Here is an 18,002-nt window from a genome sequence, read left to right as displayed (position 1 = left end):
TTCAAGCCGTGTCAGCATATTGATCGGCGATATTAAATAGCTAACCGCAAATACGAATTCCTTAATATCCATTTCCCGTAATGTCTAATTATTATAATTTCTGTAATATCTATTTTTTCATATAGTCAGCCATATCGAATTATCGCAAACTCGATATATAATAGTTGTTTCCTAAATATTCTTTTCAAGATATTATTTTGATTGTGAGTATGTCGATAAATAGCGGATCACAATTGATTGGGAATGCCATTCGATTATAACTTCCCGGTAAAAACACATCGCACCACATTGTCATTGTATTTACCCACCGAGTGTCGTCTGGGCCGTATTAACAACTGATCATAGCCGAGCGATGCCGAGCTTATACCGAAGCAGCAGTTCATCCATGACTGTCGTTATTATTGTTACATTGTTTTCAGAAAAAAAATGTTTGTTTTCACAATTGGTGTTAACAGCCATGGTTATAGCTATTATTGAAAATGAATCGGAAACACCTATTTGTTTCATTTCTTCTGATGTAATATTCTATATCGAGGATTTGAACTTTGAATCCAAATATTTTGGGTGTGTCATACGAGTCTCATAAATGACTCGGTATTTTCTCACTCATTCTAGCAATTTTTCCTCTTCCATTTTCTTAACTGCCAAAGATTGACTGGTTAACCAAATGACTGCTCGGTACTGATGGCAGAACGAAAAGAGACAACACAATAGATAAAACACTAAAGAGCGAAAGAGAAAGAAATTTCCATCGACATTTCGCTACATCTCTACGGCCTCATCCCGGCAATTACGACACCCGGATGAGGCTTGTGCTCTGCCCGCAATTGCATGAATCATCATTTATTCAATCAGCAATAACTTCAGAAAAATATTATCTACAGCAGAAACTGTATTATATGCTGATAACATTGTTTGACTTAACCGTTGAATTCAAAGTCAAGATTTATAAGTATATACCTCAAATAAAAGTTGAAATAAACCAAACATTTGCTCTGAGATATTTTACATCATATAATCACTACGACAGATAAGCACCTCATATTGACTTTCATACATCCGGAATGGTTAAAAACATGTGAAATAGATTACCATAAGTAAATATAATTAAAATCAGCATGTTTGGCCAAAAGCGGAGCATATTGTGGGCCTTCGGAGAATGGAAATTATATCAGTTAGGTATATCAAAATACAATCACCCAATTCATTAACTCCTTGCACTGGACCAAACACACATAAAAAAGACAGCATGCATTTCTATATGTCCAACCGCGAGATCAATCCCTTGACTCACGGCTTCATAGACGACTGATTTACTAACTCAATTAACACGGGTGCAAATTATACCTTAATATATTACTTATATTATATTTTTTTTAGATCTACAAAGATTCTAAAAAGAAAACACAGAAATTAAATCAAAAGAACTTTATTCAAAATTTATGTTGGTGACATACCTACTGCACTCTAAAATAATTAAAAAAAAAATACTGCAATCTACAATAATTAAAAAAAAATTATGATGATAAAATAGGTCTAGTTATAATATAAATGATAAATACTTAAAGGTTGTAAAACTAATAATGTCAAAATAGGCAAACATGAAACATACATTAAATTTATATACAGAATAGTTTTGAAGTTTTTAATGTTTTAAAGGCAATAAAATTACATTTATAATATTAATACAAATGAGAGTGATATTTGCAAACACAGCTCGTTTCAAAATAATTGTTGAAAAATTAACCTTGAATGACATTTTGTAAAGAAAAATACACTTTATAGGAATTTTTAGATAGAAGCCCTAAACCCAACTTTATTACATACAAAATATCAAATCAAAATAACATGAATCTTTCAAATGTGATTTTTTCCAAAATTATTTAGTTGCAAAGACGGCTCATTCAACATAAACCAACAGGAGCTCTGCTTTTGGGTCATGTGACTAAAATTTCAGTGGTATGTGATGGGATGCATACTTGCATAGACGGATTAATTCAAATTGTTAAGTTGCAGAAACTGCTCAATCCTACTTTCACTTTCAAACCTGGCATGATACAAACCTTTATTAAGTAATATTGAAATGAATAAATTTCCCTTTATTTTCTGTTTTAAACATACTACACTACAAATGAATTAAATCATATAAATTAGTTTTTTATTAGTCTGTAAAACAGTTTATTGCATTTTGCCGCAAAATGTGGTTTTGGGAACGAACCGTATTCGCAAATAGTAGCCTTAAATATTATTTTTAATAGCAGAATATCTTATACAAAAGTACTATATGTACTTGCTTATTACAGTTTTATTGATAATATATTTTGCAATGAATTGCTAAAGAGATATAAAAACCTCCATCAGGAAATGCAATTCACTTTAATTCAGATCGACCTGTAAACTGGTGGTCCAAGATGTTTTATAAACATAATTTACATTACATCACCATGTTTGATCCGAAAAGGATCATATTATGGCCTCCTGAGAGTGAAAAGTTTTTACGTGAAATGGATGTTAGCCACTTGCTCAACCTCTTGGGTCAAAACACTCATTGAAAAATAACATATGAATTTATCAGTCCAAGGATTCGAACCCAAGACCCACGAAATTCGTGGGCATAATAACTAGTATGTTTTTTTTATCACAGATGTCATTAGTGTGACATAATTAAGATATGAGTGATAGTACACATGTGAACAGTTTGCAAATTGGTTTGTTGAAATAATATAATATGTATTTTTGGTAGTTCCTATTAATAATCTTAAATAAATAATATATCGAATATTTAAAAAAATGCTTAACCAAACTTCACTATGTTTAGAGGCCGACCATAGAGAAAAACCGCATGTGGTTTTGAACTCTGTGTCATACTAAACTTATGATTTATGTTCATGGAAGTATATACAATGTAATACTATTTTTGATCCTTCTAAGATTCATTCTTATGAAACATTTGGCATTTTAATCATGCTCTCATTTGCCGAAAGGATTCTTGACGGCTTCGAACCGGCCAGTCTCTGCAGGATCTCCTCTTGGGTGTAGCCTTTCGTTTCAGGCAGTACGAACCACCAAAAAATAGCACTGAGCATAGACACAAAAGAATAAAAATAAAACACAACGTGGATGTCCAACGCTTCCACTGCCAGTGGAAAAATTTGCAGGAGAAGGTAGGCTGTCAGCCACATGAACCCCATCACCACGCTAGTCGCAGCATCACGGACCTACAGACAAACAAAGAAATATTAAAAATTAACACAGGTTTTTAAGAAGAATCTTCTTCTGAAGGTTGGTTGGATCAGGTCTGGGAAAACTACGGCCCACGGGCCACCAAGTATTTCTGTGGGGCCCGCCAGCTTTAATTGTATTTCTGAAAAAAGTTAACTTAGTTAATAATATAATATATAATTCATTGAAAAATTTATCAACATGTTTATTAATTGTTTTCTCATCTCTGGTTTTGTTCAAACTAAGATTGAATTTCAAATTGCGCGCGAACTGGACCGAGCCAATGTGTGTATCACCGATGAATATTTACAAGCAGTTTTAAGAATCTTAACTACAAAATTAACATATCTATTATTATATTATTTTGACCATGTCCGATCCTAATAGGATCATATGGGCCTCCAGAGAGTGGAGGTTTGTATTAACAGATTTTGTTTTTATGAAAAATGGATGTCAGCCACTTGCTCAACCTATTAGTTCCATACTCTGATTCATACACAAATTGAAAAACAATATGTGTACTTGTCAGACCCAGGATTCGAACCTGGGACCCACGACTCTATAGGCCGATGCTTAAGCCGCTCGGCCAACGTTTTTTTGATGATTTATGAAATTAAAAAAATGTTGAAAAATTTAAAACACTTTAATTCTTCTCATTAACTTGTTGGCTATTATAAAATCATTTATTTTGTTATGTTGAAATTCCTTTTACATGATAATATATAATTTATGTTTAAAATAGTATTTTGCTTGCTTATATTCCTAATGTGGCCCTTCATCCAAAAAGTTTGCTAAGGGCCTGCGGTAGATGATTAAATCAGCTGTCTCTAATAGAATTTATTGATCACTTGATTGATATTCACCACATCATATAAAAATTATTTATTCAGACAAATTAACATTTTGTTCACAATACAATAAACTTTATTATATAATAAGTGTAGGCACAAAAAAATTACATTTGGGTTTATGTTATGTAAATTTAATATTATTATTCTTAACCAGTGGCGGCCGGTGATGTTTTGGATTGTAATTTTTGAGGGTGCGCTAGAAACTTACCTTATTGAAAAATGAAATCAATTCGGCGTTGTTTTTGATTTGACAAAACATTATTGACATTTGGGAAATTACTTGTATATTTTATATTTTTAATAAAACATGATGCGAGTTACTTAAATCTTTATTGGATTAGTTTTAAGAAACGATTGTATCTCTTATAGTAGATAAATACCTCTTACTTTTAACGGAAGCCATCTTATTCTATATAAGTACATTAGGTATCTTTAGCAATTTGTACACTATGAATAATAATTATTATATATTAATATAAACTGCACTTTGTGAAATAGTATTGAAATTTATTAGCTTATCACTAGAATTCATAAATTAATAATCTTCTATATTCTAAATAACCGACATCATTTCGCGATTAGTCAACACACAGGATAATGAAATATTAATTTTCCAGAAATGCGGTAGGTAGCAAAATTATTTTTATCTTCACTGATTTAAATTGGAGTACACATAATTCAAAATATCTTACCGACATTGTATTTCTTACCGATTTTAAATTTAGAAAATAATTAATTCTATTGTTTTTAGTTTTACAGGCATTTTACATACGAGATTGCTAAATATGATACTAAACATAATTTGACTGTAAACAGTAAACTGTAGCATCTATAATAACAAACCATAATTCAAATCTGTAATTGCTCTCTACTCAGACCAATATGATGTCATTTTACCCGGTCGGCGCACGATATTCTGGAACTTACGCATGGCGAAAACAATTAGCACGGCTTAAGTTGTTTTATAATGGCTTTAGTTCATACTAAGATTTGGGTTCATTTTAAGTAAACTAAATATATTGCCGGGGCGCAAATGACTGCAGTAAGGATGACGTATACGGTGCATAGTGCCTGTATTAACGCCTATTGGCAATATGGGCACATCGGTTTATGGTTTGCATTACAATAAGTGAGCGATAATATTAAAAACCTATGAAGAAAAAATATGATTTACGATGTTTCATAACAATGCAAGCAGTGCAGTGCACTTGTATGATGTTAGACCAGCCGGCGCTGTTTGTTCTTAACCCATTGGTGACCTAACAATCAATGCTATCATTATTTTTATTTATTTCAAGGAATTCTTAACTAGCTTCTTACTTCATAATATACAAGATGAAGAATTTTATCTATTATCTACTATCTTTAAAGAAGTGGTTAATTCTGTCATTCATATTATTAACACGTTGATCGCCATGGGGGTCACCGGTGACCGGCATCGGATTACGTTCAGGGGGCCATGGGGGTCACCGGTGACCGGCAAAGAAGACCTGCCTTAGAGTTGTTGTACAGCGCCGGCGGGCACGCGCGCAGTGCATTTTTCGATACGCGGTGACCGGCATGGCCCTTCTGTATATTACTGCCACTTGGCCTGAAAATATGTCTTCCCAGTCACAAAATATAGGCTCACTAATGTAAAGAATGTACATAATGAAAAAAAAAAGTTTTCCTTTTAAATTGTAAATGTGTTTTTGTTGATATAAAAATAAAAATTAAATAGATGATAAAAATGTAAGTTATAAAAAATATGTAAAAAATAAAAAAATAGAATAAAAAAATGATTATAAGGTATGTATACGTATATTTCCAGTTTATGTGTATCCAGGTATTATACTACCCAATTTGAAAACTTTTATTCCGTATTTGTGCCTTTTCTGTTTATTATACTATCAAAATCTAAATATAATTCGACCGCGAAATGGCACCATGCTCTCGTCAACACATATGGACAGGTGACCGGCGAAGTGGCCGGCCCGGCGCAATAGAATAAATTAACTTGTTGGCGCCGCGACGGACACATGTGGCCGGCACATCATAAAAACCAATATTTACGTAAAAAAATCATCAAAATGAAAAAAAACATTATATTCTTTCATTACCTATCAAATAATACCTTAGAGACAAATAATCATTTTTTAACTATTTTATGTAAAACTAGTTGGCGATCAATGTGTTAATAAGAATGAAATTTGGATATTAAATATATTATTAATGCATAATATTGAATTAATTTAGAATGAATGATCAAAACACAATCTTACTTCATTGGCGAAAACCTCCGAAGCAATGACAAATGACATAATTGCCGGTCCAGCATTGAAAGCGACCACCCCGATGAAAAGACCGAAGAAAGGAAGCCATTTTGGTGCAGAGGGTTCTTGGAAACACCACGCCAGAATCCCTTGGCCGAAGCATACCACTACTGATGTAATAATTTGAAGAGGCTGCAAAGTAAACATTCATGATATTATATTACATATTATGATCAATGTAGTTCCTAATTAGAAGAGCTTTTTTCTGAAGTGCTATAGAGAAAGGATAATCATTTTACATGTCCGTCAAAAAATGATAATGGAGATGCTTACAAGTACTTCGGTATAAGAAATATTCAATACTATCAACAGCAGTGGCGAAGGGTGGAGATAGGTTGGATCTGACATAAATATTGCACATTAAACTTTGTCGGTCATACATATTCGTTTTTATTAAACTAAGACTACAAATTCCAGATGGTATTGGTTAGTTTTTTAAATTCAATTAAACCCTGCCTAAAGCAAACGATAATAGATATTAGATAAAAAATATTCTATCAAGATAATAATATCTAAAATTATTATGCCACTAAATCTTAAACTAATTTTGATATTTTATACAAAATCATCATGTCAAGAACTTTTACTGGTACAGAGATAACAGCTACCAGCCTGTAATTCTACATTTGAAGGGGGCCCTTGGCTAAAATATATTGGGGGCCCAAAAATGTTGCTCTACGATAGTAGATCCTATCGGTGAATTCTGAATTCAAATTGAGATATTTTTTATTTTTGAGGTTAAATAATGTCTTCAGACAATTTTGTTGTACCGTTACCAACGTTACCGATTATTAAAAGAATATAAAATGAAATGGGTAGCTACATCTAGAGTTGGGTATTTCCTGAGAAAATCTCAAAATCGAGATTCGGGATTTCCAGAAAAGAATTCTCGAGAATTCTCGAGATATCGGGGAATTTAAAAAAATCTCTAAAAATCCTAAAATCAGTGTAAAAAAAGACAAATTCAAAAAAAATATGTTTTTTTTAAATTCATGTAAGAAGACAGACAAAACAGAAGTAGGAAAACAAATATAATTCAAAACATTACTTATTAAAATGGAATTTCACAAAACGCAGACTGTCAATTGCTGCGTCTGACAATCGCGTAAGCTTTTGAGACACAAAATTCCCTGATGTTGCAAAAATTGCGCTCATTTTGAGTCGACGTTGGCTTATTTGTGTTAAATGCCCCGATCAGTCATTGAACATTTTGTGTTTTCTGTCCACTTTTTTCATGTAGAAAATCGTTTTTTGTTAATGTTAATGTTAAAAATTTCAATTTTCGAGATTCGGGATGGAAAATCTCAAAAATTCCTCAAGAAATCATCCATGAATTCAAATTTTGTATATATATGGGCAACTTCAAGTGTTCATATCTCGTGAATTAAACAACACAAAAACTTCAAAATATGTGCGATGATTTTAATTTTGTTCAAGTTTACGTTGGATCCTGAATAAACTTTGTGTTTTATAATATAGATCAGATGATCAAACCGCGGCCCAAAATAATACTATAATAAATAAGTATAATAAGTACTTCATCACCAAATTTTTCATTGAATATGGCAAAATTCAAATTTTCTATATACTAAGTTGTGTCATGCAAATCCATATGTACGTAATGCAGAGTGAAGAGTACTGATATTTTATGTGACTATTAAATTTAAAATAATAGAATGTATGTCTCATCTAGTATAATAAACACTTTTACCCACTACGGACCGTGAACAATTAGAAAATGGATAAATTGACCCTTCTTTCCAATAGGTTGTGCATACAAGCCTGCAAAAACAATCATTTCTCTCAGTCATAATAATTACCCTTCTGCCTATTTTGTCCATAAGCAGAGATCCTAAGGTGGTTCCCATAAGAAGAATGACAGAGTAGCTGATAGCGCAGGCGTCGCTGGACAGTCCAGTCTCCGCCTTCTCGAAGATTAACGTTGAATAAGAATCCAACACGATCATACCCATCAAGGTTGGTGATATAACGAGAAATATACACAGTAGGAGTCCTTTCCGAGCCACGGGTGATGTAACTGTAAGTAAAGCCAACGCTTCATTAGTGAACTCGTACCCCACGGCTTTGAATATATACAAAGACAGTCGCTCTAGCAACTATGTGAGCATGGGTAGTTGCCAAAAATCATTATTGAAATTCAACAATCATAATGTGGCACTAGAATTATTAAAGTGGTGATTCACCGCACCTATCGCATGAGTTTTAAACTGTGATGTCTTGTTTAATTGCTATTATTAAAAAAAAAAAGATTTAAGAAAAACCGTACTTTTTCAGTGAGTGGATAAATTATGAAAAAAGTTATTAAAAAATATAAACTACCTAACATGTTGGTTTTCTAGTATCATTTCATGGTATCCTTATTTTAGCATTTTTTGAATGAGAAAGAATTTAGATACTATATATAGATAGATTTAGATTGCTGCCAAAAGTTGGTAAGTCAATAATTTAGGTATATAGAGTTAACAATAGATTATTTGTCTATATTATTCAATGACATTATTAATGGACAACGCACTCAATACAGTAACTAGCAAGTAAATTCGCGCATAGCGACATTCGCACAAGCATAGGTAGGTAGACGTCACGCAATTTCCATTATACGATATCATGCATCGGGAATTTATAGCAATATCGCACCGTGAGTGTAAAACCAAAGCATCTGCAAAAGACATATTTTGGATATATTAGGGTTTGAAGTCTTCGTTTTGTTAGGAGAAATAGAGTTTCTAAAAAAACCATAATATTTGGTTTATATCTACATTATATTGCATGTTCTTTCAGTTACTTCACTTTTACATTATCAAGTTCACGACTTTTGCAGTTATTTTGCGTTTAATCTCAAAATTGAAAAATTTGCAGATGCCTTGGTTTTACACTCACGGTGCGATATCACCTTTATTGTAATGGCGTTAGAACGGTGTTTCTAGTGTCAATGTTCATTTGAGCGAACCCGTTCGAACGGAACCATTCGGCAGACCCGAAAAAAAGCATCAGGAATTTAAAGCAATATCACCTTTATTGTAATGGCGTTAGAACAGATTATGCCATTCGGCAGACCCGACAAAAAAAGTGAGTGTCATATTTTTTTCCAGATGCTTCGTCCATATTAATGTCATTGATATTATTATATAAATATCTATGCAAGAAAAAAACTCATCCAATTTATTATAGATTATAGAGCACATAAAGCACAAAGAAATTAACATTATGCCTCATTTTAGAGCACATGTCAAACTTCAAATTGCAACTACTCCATAACTTAATTTATTATTTTAAGACCAATTTTTCGCCGTAACCAACCCCATATAAAAAACTGTCATAAAATGTATGTATTAAAATAAATATGGACCGCAAAATATTACAATTTCTCCAAAATTACAAATCAATTATGAACGCCTATGAATAATTGACAAAATGTATTTGACTGTGTTAACAAAATAATAACTTGAAAAGTGCTGTAATCACGAAGTCTTTTATAGTAGGTATTAATCTAATATATAAAAATCAATATTCGTTTGTTTGTTCGTATTTTATGCGCTGCCATACCGTTCATCCGATTGCGATAAAACTTTGTCAACTTATTGTTTGCACTTGCGCAAATTATAGGCTATATTTTCTATATAAAAATGAATGTATGTCTGTCTGTCTTTCTGTCTGTCCCGTATGCGTTCCTATACCATTCATCCGATTGCGATGAAACTTTGGTGAGTTGTTGTGTGCACACCTGCGAAGGTTTCTGAATTAGTACAACCATCTTTTTCTTTTTCATTTTTTTTTTTTTTTTTCGACCATGTCCGATCCTAATAGGATCATATGGGCCTCCACAGAGTAGAGGTTTGCGTTGACAGATTTTGTTTTTTACGAGAAATGGATGTCAGCCACTTGCTCAACCTATTAGGTCCATACCCTGGCACACACAAATTGAAAAACAATATGTGTACTTGTCAGACCCAGGATTCGAACCTGGGACTCACGGCTTTATAGTCCAACGCTTAAGCCGCACTTTTATTCGTATGGTTCCTATACCATTCATCCAATTGCGATGAAACCTTCGTAAGTTGTTGTGGTAACACCCGTAAAGGTTTCTGAATTAGTACAACCATCTTCTTCTTCTTCTATTATATCTTCTTTTAATCGTATGGTTCCTATACCATTCATCCGATTGCAATGAAACTTTTATCAGTTCTTGTGCAAATGCTCGCAAAGGTTTCTGAATTACTACAAACATCTTCTTCTTCTTCTTCATTATATCTTCTTTTATGCGTATGGTTCCTATACCATTCTTCCGATTGCGATAAAACCTTCGTAAGTTGTTGTGGTAACACCCGTAAAGGTTTCTGAATTAGTACAACCATCTTCTTCTTCTTCTTCTATTATATCTTCTTTTATTCGTATGGTTCCTATACCATTCATCCGATTGCGATGAAACCTTCGTCAGTTGTTGTGGTAACACCCGCAAAGGTTTCTGAATTAGTACTCTTCTTCTTCATTCTATCTTCTTTTATTCGTATGGTTCCTATACCATTCATAAGATTGCAATGAAACTTTCATCAGTTGTTGTGCAAATACTCGCAAAATTTTCTGAATTAGTACAACCATCTTCTTCTTCTTCATTATATTCTCTTTTATTCGTATGGTTCCTATACCATTCATCCGATTGCAATGAAACTTTAGTGAGTTGTCGTGCGCACGCTCGCGAAGATTTCTGAATTAGAAAACCATCTTCTTCTTCTATTCCTATGTGTTTCTATACCATTCATCCGATAGATTGCGATAAAACTTTTGTCAGTTGTTGTGCGCACACCTGCGAAGGTTTCTAAATTAGTATTATATAAAATACAAAGTTTGTTGTTTGTTTGTTCCATCCAATTTAGAATTTTTTACTACATATTAATACTATCAATAACGCTTGCATAATTCTGTACCTCAGAGGCAGACGGTTGCAAATCCAAATACCCAATTGTCCATGACTCACGTATTCTCCATTTATGGGGACCCGTGTCATTCCAGTCAAGTTGTCTAAATAAGTCTTCAAATGTAGCTGTAAATAGTTTAGGTGAGATTGTATCACCTTGTCGGACTCCTTTGCTGATAGGAAATTCACGATGGTTTATGGAGATGTTGTTGCGCTACTGTATATATTATTGAAAATATTTATATAGCGCCCGGGGATTCCTTGATTTCTGAGTGCATCGAGTATTGAAAATTTCTTTATGGAATCGAACGCTTTCTCATAGTCTATAAAACCCATGGATAGCGGCAGCTTGTATTCCTGTTACCGCTCTGATTTCTCTGATGACTTGGATAATATGGTCCATAGTGCTGTATCCTTCTCTAAAGCTCGTTCTCCTGGCTGGTTCTCGTCTAGTACATATTGCAGACGGTTTGAGAGAATTTTGTCTTAGTGGATTATTGGATTTGCATCCTTCTGCTTCTAAGGTAGGTATGGCATTTGCATCTTTATGCTATGCATATCTCGGACTAGAACTTTCATCTCTCTGACACTAAAAGATAAAGCCTTTAGCATGACGATTCTTAAAAAAACTCATTTTCCCCAAAAACGGAGTTGCATCCGTCTGCCTCTGAGGTACAGATATTTTGGATTCGATTTTAATTTAGTGTTCTTTTGTTTGACTTTTACTCCTATTATAATTATTTTCATATTGCCATATTGTATTATACAGATATTTTAATATTGAAAAGATAATTACTTATTATTATTTTTTAAATATCTAAGATAAATGTATCCACGAAGCGAACCTGTGCAAAGCCGGGTACTTCAGCTTGTATATTATGCAGTCATTAAATGTTAATTTCTAAGATGAGAAAAGACAAGTTTTCATAATGTCACATACGTTTTTCTTACACAGTCTATAGATTATCTAGGCTAAGCTCACAAAGATATACTACGGCACACCGGCCCTTAATAACCTTTTCTATGCCTCACGATATTACTAGGGCAGTACCTGACAGGCCGCAGATTTTTAAGGACACACATTGAATGTAGATCGAAGCTCTTACTACAATCGCTGTAATACCGATAATTTGTGTTTTAGTATTTCATAATTATTCGAACAGATGTCACTATGTGTTTAATTTTTTAGATTATGCAAATCAATCGACAGTGGCTAGTAATTTGAGATTAAAATCGGACGAGATAACTCCCGAAATTTGTATGTGCGGCCTGTCGATCACGCCTCATAGAGCGAGAAAACTCACTGAATGCATAGAGCCGGTTAACACTTGTCTGTTTAAGTTTATTGCATATTTCTCCACAATCACAAGCACAATCCGCAATCACGAGCCACATCCAGAAAGTACTTATTTTTGTGTTCCCTGCGCATCTATTATATACACAAGACTTCTTTCGGCCTCTACTGCAGTTATCTAGGGAAGGTTTATATAGAAGTAATGAAACTTATTGTAACAATTACAATAAGTTAGCCATCTAAACAGTCAAAACTGTCTATCTCGCTCTAAAATTTACCACAGCCAAAAGAGGTGTTGTTACTTAGTACCTATTGTAACAATTACACCTAACTTATTGTAATTGTTAGACCGATATTACTTCGATGCAAACCTACCCTAGATACCTGCGTAGCGGCCGAAAGCAATCTTGTGTATAGAATAGATGCCCTGATCATGCATTAAATAAAACTAATAATTTAGCTTACATAGAAGTTTCCATGAGTTTGGTCTTTCATGTTAACAGTATTCTGAATGTTCAGATAGCCTCTTTTGTTCATTCTCTGGCTTTTCACGCTGAATCCATTCCAATTCAGTGGCCAGCGCTTCGTTCGTCGGTTCGAATTCTGAAATATATATCGCACTAGAATCAATGTATTCAACTTTATATAGTTGAAAATGCACCCCCCGAACAACGACAAGCGGCACATATTTTGCATACCTTTTAAGTTAAGTATAAAACAATGTTAATAAGATCACTGTGAACGTTTTAGTGAAGATTCTATGAAGTCTAGAAGTATATAAGTCTATATTTTCTATATTAATATAATATAATATCAATATGTAAATAAAAAATATTATTTTCCTGAAAAAATATTTGATTAAACATTAAATTTTTCTTCATTCCTCAAATTTATTAAAATGTGCCCTTATCGTTGTTCAGGGGTGCCTTCAGTTATTGGATATAGATGTAATGTACCGATATTGAGTGGTTCTGCTCCTCTGAGTTGTCTCGATATCCTCAGAAGTTCCCCTCGAACGCCTCCACCAGCAGCAGGAATTTTTCGAAACCAAGCGATTGCTTTAGCGGCTTCCTGAAAATATAATAAATAATCATTCATACATTATTATCATGTATAATAACAGTGACTTTAACCTGAATGACAAGATGAAATAAAACAAAAAGAAATACTAACCTCTACTTTTCCGGTTTTGAGAAGGAAAACGGGCGTCTCAGGAATAAACCAATAGCATATTAAAAAGATAATTGGCATTACCATAAGAACAGCGGTAAATATTCTAAATGGCAGATACGCTCCTAGCACGAATTCCGTTATTAAGCCGAGTGAATAGAAGACCATCAACAGAGCGGCGAGTAGGCCTCGGATATGTGGTGTACAGCATTCTCCTACCAATAAGGTGGGGAGTGACATACCACCTCCTCCTCCAACGCCGCACACAAATCGTCCCATCAGCATTACCATCACTGAGTTCGCGCATAATTTAAACAACATTCCTATCTGAAAAGTGATAACAGTTATTTGATTTTTGAAGTGAAAAGTTTTTTGGGTGCAGTATTGTAATTTTTATCATAGGCATTTCAAAAATTCGTGGACCACCAGAAAATTTCTGCAGACCATCGGTTGAGAAACACTATTCTTAACCAAAACTTGATAAATATACATATTGATTATGATAAAGTATGTACATATCTGCAGGTAGATATATTGCGATAACTATAATATTGCCACCCACGATGGCCGAGCGTTTTAAGCATCGGCCTATAACGTCGTGGGTCCCAGGTATCCTGGATCTGTCAAATACACATATTGTTTTTCAATTTGTGTTTGAAGTCAGCGTATGGACCTGATGAGGTTGAGTAAGTGGCTAACATCCATTTCTCGTAAAAATAAAAATCTGTTAATGCAAATCTCTACCCTGTGGAGGCCGATAATAATATGATCTTATTAGGATCAGACAATAAAAAAAAAATAGCAATTTCACTGGTAGAATAAATCCGGCTTATGTGAGGCATATAAAAGCAAAAACCATATCATTGCATAGAAGTAAATAACGTTTTTGTGTTTAACGCTAAAATTATTAGTTTTAACGATTTTTTTCACTGCAGCCAGTCAACCAATAACTACAATAAATATAAGCAAATTAAAATTAGACGTATCGGGATTTGCCTATAACTTGAAACTTTGAAACTTTTGCAAGTTATATATCATTACATATTATATGTCCGTACCTATTATTTGTTCGATGATGACAAAATGTGGACTTAACGGTTTTTGCATTTAGATGGCTCATGTGTAATGAAAATGCGCCTCACGTATTTGTGTCAGCTGGTCAACTGTACAGATAATATAGGTAGTTAATAATATTTGTACTGTCTGTCAAGCTTTATAAAAGTTGGAACTGTTGAGATGAATGGATCTCCGGAAGATAAAAAGAAGATGGATTATGCAATGTTGTGAAAATGACTACACTACGTACGGCAAGTAGTAAACCAATACAGTAGGCCGCCGCCTTTCTCCCATATTTACTGGCGATGATGGTGAAAATGGGAAGTCCCATAAGACCTCCGAGGCAGAAGATCCCTCCTGCAAAAGCCACCTGAGCCGGAGTCATAGGGGGTCCCAATGGAGAATCATTGGAAGTGACCTCTTCAAGCACCGGAGACAACCAGCCAATTGCAGCGCCATAAGAAAGTGAACCTAAGTTAACTAGAAATAATATTAAACAAAAATAATCAGGAGATTCATGATGTATCAATTTATAGATACATTCTTGAGCGAGTTCTTAGCTAATGACCTTTAAATTGAAGTGAATATGGCTGTGTTGGGGAGCATCCAACGAAATCTATTGTTTACCTAATGTAAGATATTCTTGTCCACAAATTAACCTACGTAATCAATAGATAACTCATTTGTAGATAGACTTTGAGATAGTTTCTTACAGAAGGGAATAGTATCGAAGTATGATATTGCATCCGTTGATCGCACTACACAAATGGTCCCATGTCAGAAGATCATACGGGCCTCCACAGAAAGGAGATTTGTATTAACAATCTTTTATTTTTAAGAGAAATGGATGTTAGTTACTTGCTCAATACATTAGGTCCAGACTCTAACTCCAAACACCCAATGATAAACAGTATGTATATTTGTCAGACCCAGGATTCGAACCTGAGACCCGTAGCAGTTTATTCAATTTAGGTTTTTTGGGATGTGCAAAAATAATTATAATTAACGCACAGAATTGACTTATTTCGATGACACGACTCCTTTAACAATGTTAACTCCGTGTAGTATGTTATATTATCGACTGTGAGTTTTAGAAGTAATATTTTTCGTCGATAGATGTTGCTATAGACCCACTACATTATAAGCCAACTTGTTAACTGCGCGGCTGTCGTGGTTCTTGAAATAAAACACGGCAATTTCTATTTTTCGGAAAAGATGTTTAACGCTTTCGCTGCTGAATAGATAATGAGATTTTAATTGCCCCCTTTAAAATGCACGTTAATTACATCGATCGGCCGCCTGGTCATTACGCACCGTGTGCGTCTTCCGCGTCCAAAGTATTAACTTCTTTCATAGAGGTATATCTTAAGAAGGTATTCTAAAACGGTGTATATTGTATTACTAATAAAAATTACTATTCTAACATGTTATTTTTATTAGAATAAAATATTCACCATTTTGGAATACTTTGTTTACAAGATATAGGTACCTATAAGATAGAAAATTCACATTTTTGTTGACTTGTCAAGATTTGACAAAAATTGAAATTGTCATATTTATTTCGAGAGCCACATAAACGAAAACACCACTTAAATTCTTAATAAATTAATTCTGTCTGCGAAAGGCAAAAGGGGATAAAACAATAATCACTAATTATTTTTGACTTTTGAGATTGGCCATCCTTTTCATTACAAGTGGTTTTAACTATCCAAGCAAGGATTTACTAGATAACTTTAGGCTGTTTTTGAAAGTTATGTGGGTACATGTGTGAAATCATATTTTAGAATAATATGTCAATATGTGGACTTAGGTCCATACTCTGACTCTACACAAATTGAAAAAAAAAACAACATGTATAATTGTCAGACCTAATAGGTTGAGCAAGTGGCATCCATTTCTCGTAAAAACAAAATCTGTTAATACAAACCTCCACTCTGTGGAGCCCCATATGATCCTATTAGGATCGGACATGGTTTCAAAAAAATGTGGACTTATCGGTTTTTGGAAATAAATTCCTCAAATGAAATTCTCTATTACTTCACTACTGTTTTATCCTTAGTAAAAAGGGATCACTTCATATTGGTGTCAATAATACGATTGTTAGTTAGGTGGGTTATGGTGAGTTATTACTCACCTATAATTGCTGCAATCACTTGATTTTGTAGACTGGGTTTATCTGTTTTTATTCTATCAATGTCTAAGAGACTCATTCTTTCAACACAATAAGTTTAGTAACCTAAAGTCATTGATATTGTAAAGCTGCCTTTAGAAATTGTGTTCATATTCACAATCACAATCACAATAAATCAGGTATTACAATAAAACAATAATAATTAAATATACTGTCAGGATTTTTATGTTAAAACTATTTCTTAAAACTAAGATGTCGATTGCCGGCTTCATGGAAAACCGCCACTACTCTAATGGTTCACTTATTAGCCGCCTTTTATAATGTGTCACCCCAATGCAACGCATGGCTTGCCTACCCCCATGGGACATCACTGGCCATGACCCGCATTGGAATGTTGTGTCGGTGATGATGATTATCACATTGTTATAAAAAACAATTCCGTGGTTCAGGGTAAAAGTTCTTAAGTCACGTTTATATGGATGTAATGTGTGTAAATGATTGTGATCTTTTTTGTGTTTCATAGATTTTGTCACGTAAGCAAAATAAATATATATTTTAATTTGTAGAAATGGCTTAAATTGAGAAAATCATTTTTAACTCTATGTAAAATTATTTATTCAAAACATTGAATATAACACAATAGGTATCAAAAACTTAATTGTGCATAAATATAGTAAGTAAAAGAAATAAAAAAGTATACTAATTAACTTCTAAGCAGGAATATTTTGGAAACTGTGATTTATTTCGAAACCAATTATCTCAGCTGCCACCAAACTGACTTAAGCACTTTTACCCCGAAACCATAGAATTATTATGTTATGTATTATTAGAACATTCTACTATACTTTCTAAAAAATTATGTTACACAATTTTTACAAGCTTCTATGTAAATGAATATTAATAGACTATCTAAAAACCAAAAAACCTTGTGCTCTACCAAAGATAAGCCTGCAACTCATATTTGGAATCTGAATAATAAGATTAGTATGTAATTATTTAGCTTAAAACGGTAAGCAATAAAGCTTAATAT

The 18,002-nt window shown here is 33.5% G+C and overlaps 2 protein-coding genes across 2 annotated transcripts; both read right to left on the bottom strand.

Moving 5' to 3' along the window:
• Positions 1 to 770: 770 nt before the first annotated feature.
• LOC147065245 (facilitated trehalose transporter Tret1-like) lies at positions 771 to 8,358 on the bottom strand. The gene is made up of 4 exons (XM_085956952.1): positions 8,206 to 8,358; positions 6,335 to 6,517; positions 3,005 to 3,218; positions 771 to 817 (listed from the first exon to the last, which is right to left on the bottom strand). The coding sequence occupies exons 1-4, from the start codon at positions 8,356 to 8,358 to the stop codon at positions 771 to 773; spliced, it is 597 nt and encodes a 198-aa protein (XP_085813078.1).
• Positions 8,284 to 17,751, bottom strand: LOC147065244 (facilitated trehalose transporter Tret1-like). The gene is made up of 6 exons (XM_085956693.1): positions 16,976 to 17,751; positions 15,092 to 15,321; positions 13,789 to 14,112; positions 13,572 to 13,686; positions 13,081 to 13,218; positions 8,284 to 8,423 (listed from the first exon to the last, which is right to left on the bottom strand). The coding sequence occupies exons 1-5, from the start codon at positions 17,049 to 17,051 to the stop codon at positions 13,112 to 13,114; spliced, it is 852 nt and encodes a 283-aa protein (XP_085812819.1). The 5' UTR covers positions 17,052 to 17,751; the 3' UTR covers positions 8,284 to 8,423; positions 13,081 to 13,111.
• Positions 17,752 to 18,002: the final 251 nt, after the last annotated feature.

This window comes from Rhyacophila brunnea, unplaced genomic scaffold, assembly GCF_057557595.1.
Source record: "Rhyacophila brunnea isolate RB1 unplaced genomic scaffold, BYU_Rbru_1.0 scaffold_6, whole genome shotgun sequence".
In the NCBI taxonomy this organism is placed as follows: Eukaryota; Metazoa; Arthropoda; class Insecta; order Trichoptera; family Rhyacophilidae; genus Rhyacophila; species Rhyacophila brunnea.
The sequence above is the reverse complement of the archived record's forward strand: the minus strand, read 5'-3'. Positions and strand labels throughout refer to the sequence as shown.

Excerpts from the sequence above, each read along its gene's own strand:
- LOC147065245 (XM_085956952.1), bottom strand. The coding sequence starts at position 8,358 with ATGGGTATGATCGTGTTGGATTCTTATTCAACGTTAATCTTCGAGAAG. Across the intron at positions 6,518-8,205 it reads TGGACAAAATAGGCAGAAGG|CCTCTTCAAATTATTACATC; the intron begins GTAATTATTATG and ends TTTACTTTGCAG. Across the intron at positions 3,219-6,334 it reads CGGAGGTTTTCGCCAATGAA|GTCCGTGATGCTGCGACTAG; the intron begins GTAAGATTGTGT and ends GTTTGTCTGTAG.
- LOC147065244 (XM_085956693.1), bottom strand. The coding sequence starts at position 17,051 with ATGAGTCTCTTAGACATTGATAGAATAAAAACAGATAAACCCAGTCTA. Across the intron at positions 14,113-15,091 it reads GTATTGGTTTACTACTTGCC|ATAGGAATGTTGTTTAAATT; the intron begins GTACGTAGTGTA and ends ATCACTTTTCAG. Across the intron at positions 13,687-13,788 it reads TCAAAACCGGAAAAGTAGAG|GAAGCCGCTAAAGCAATCGC; the intron begins GTTAGTATTTCT and ends TTATATTTTCAG.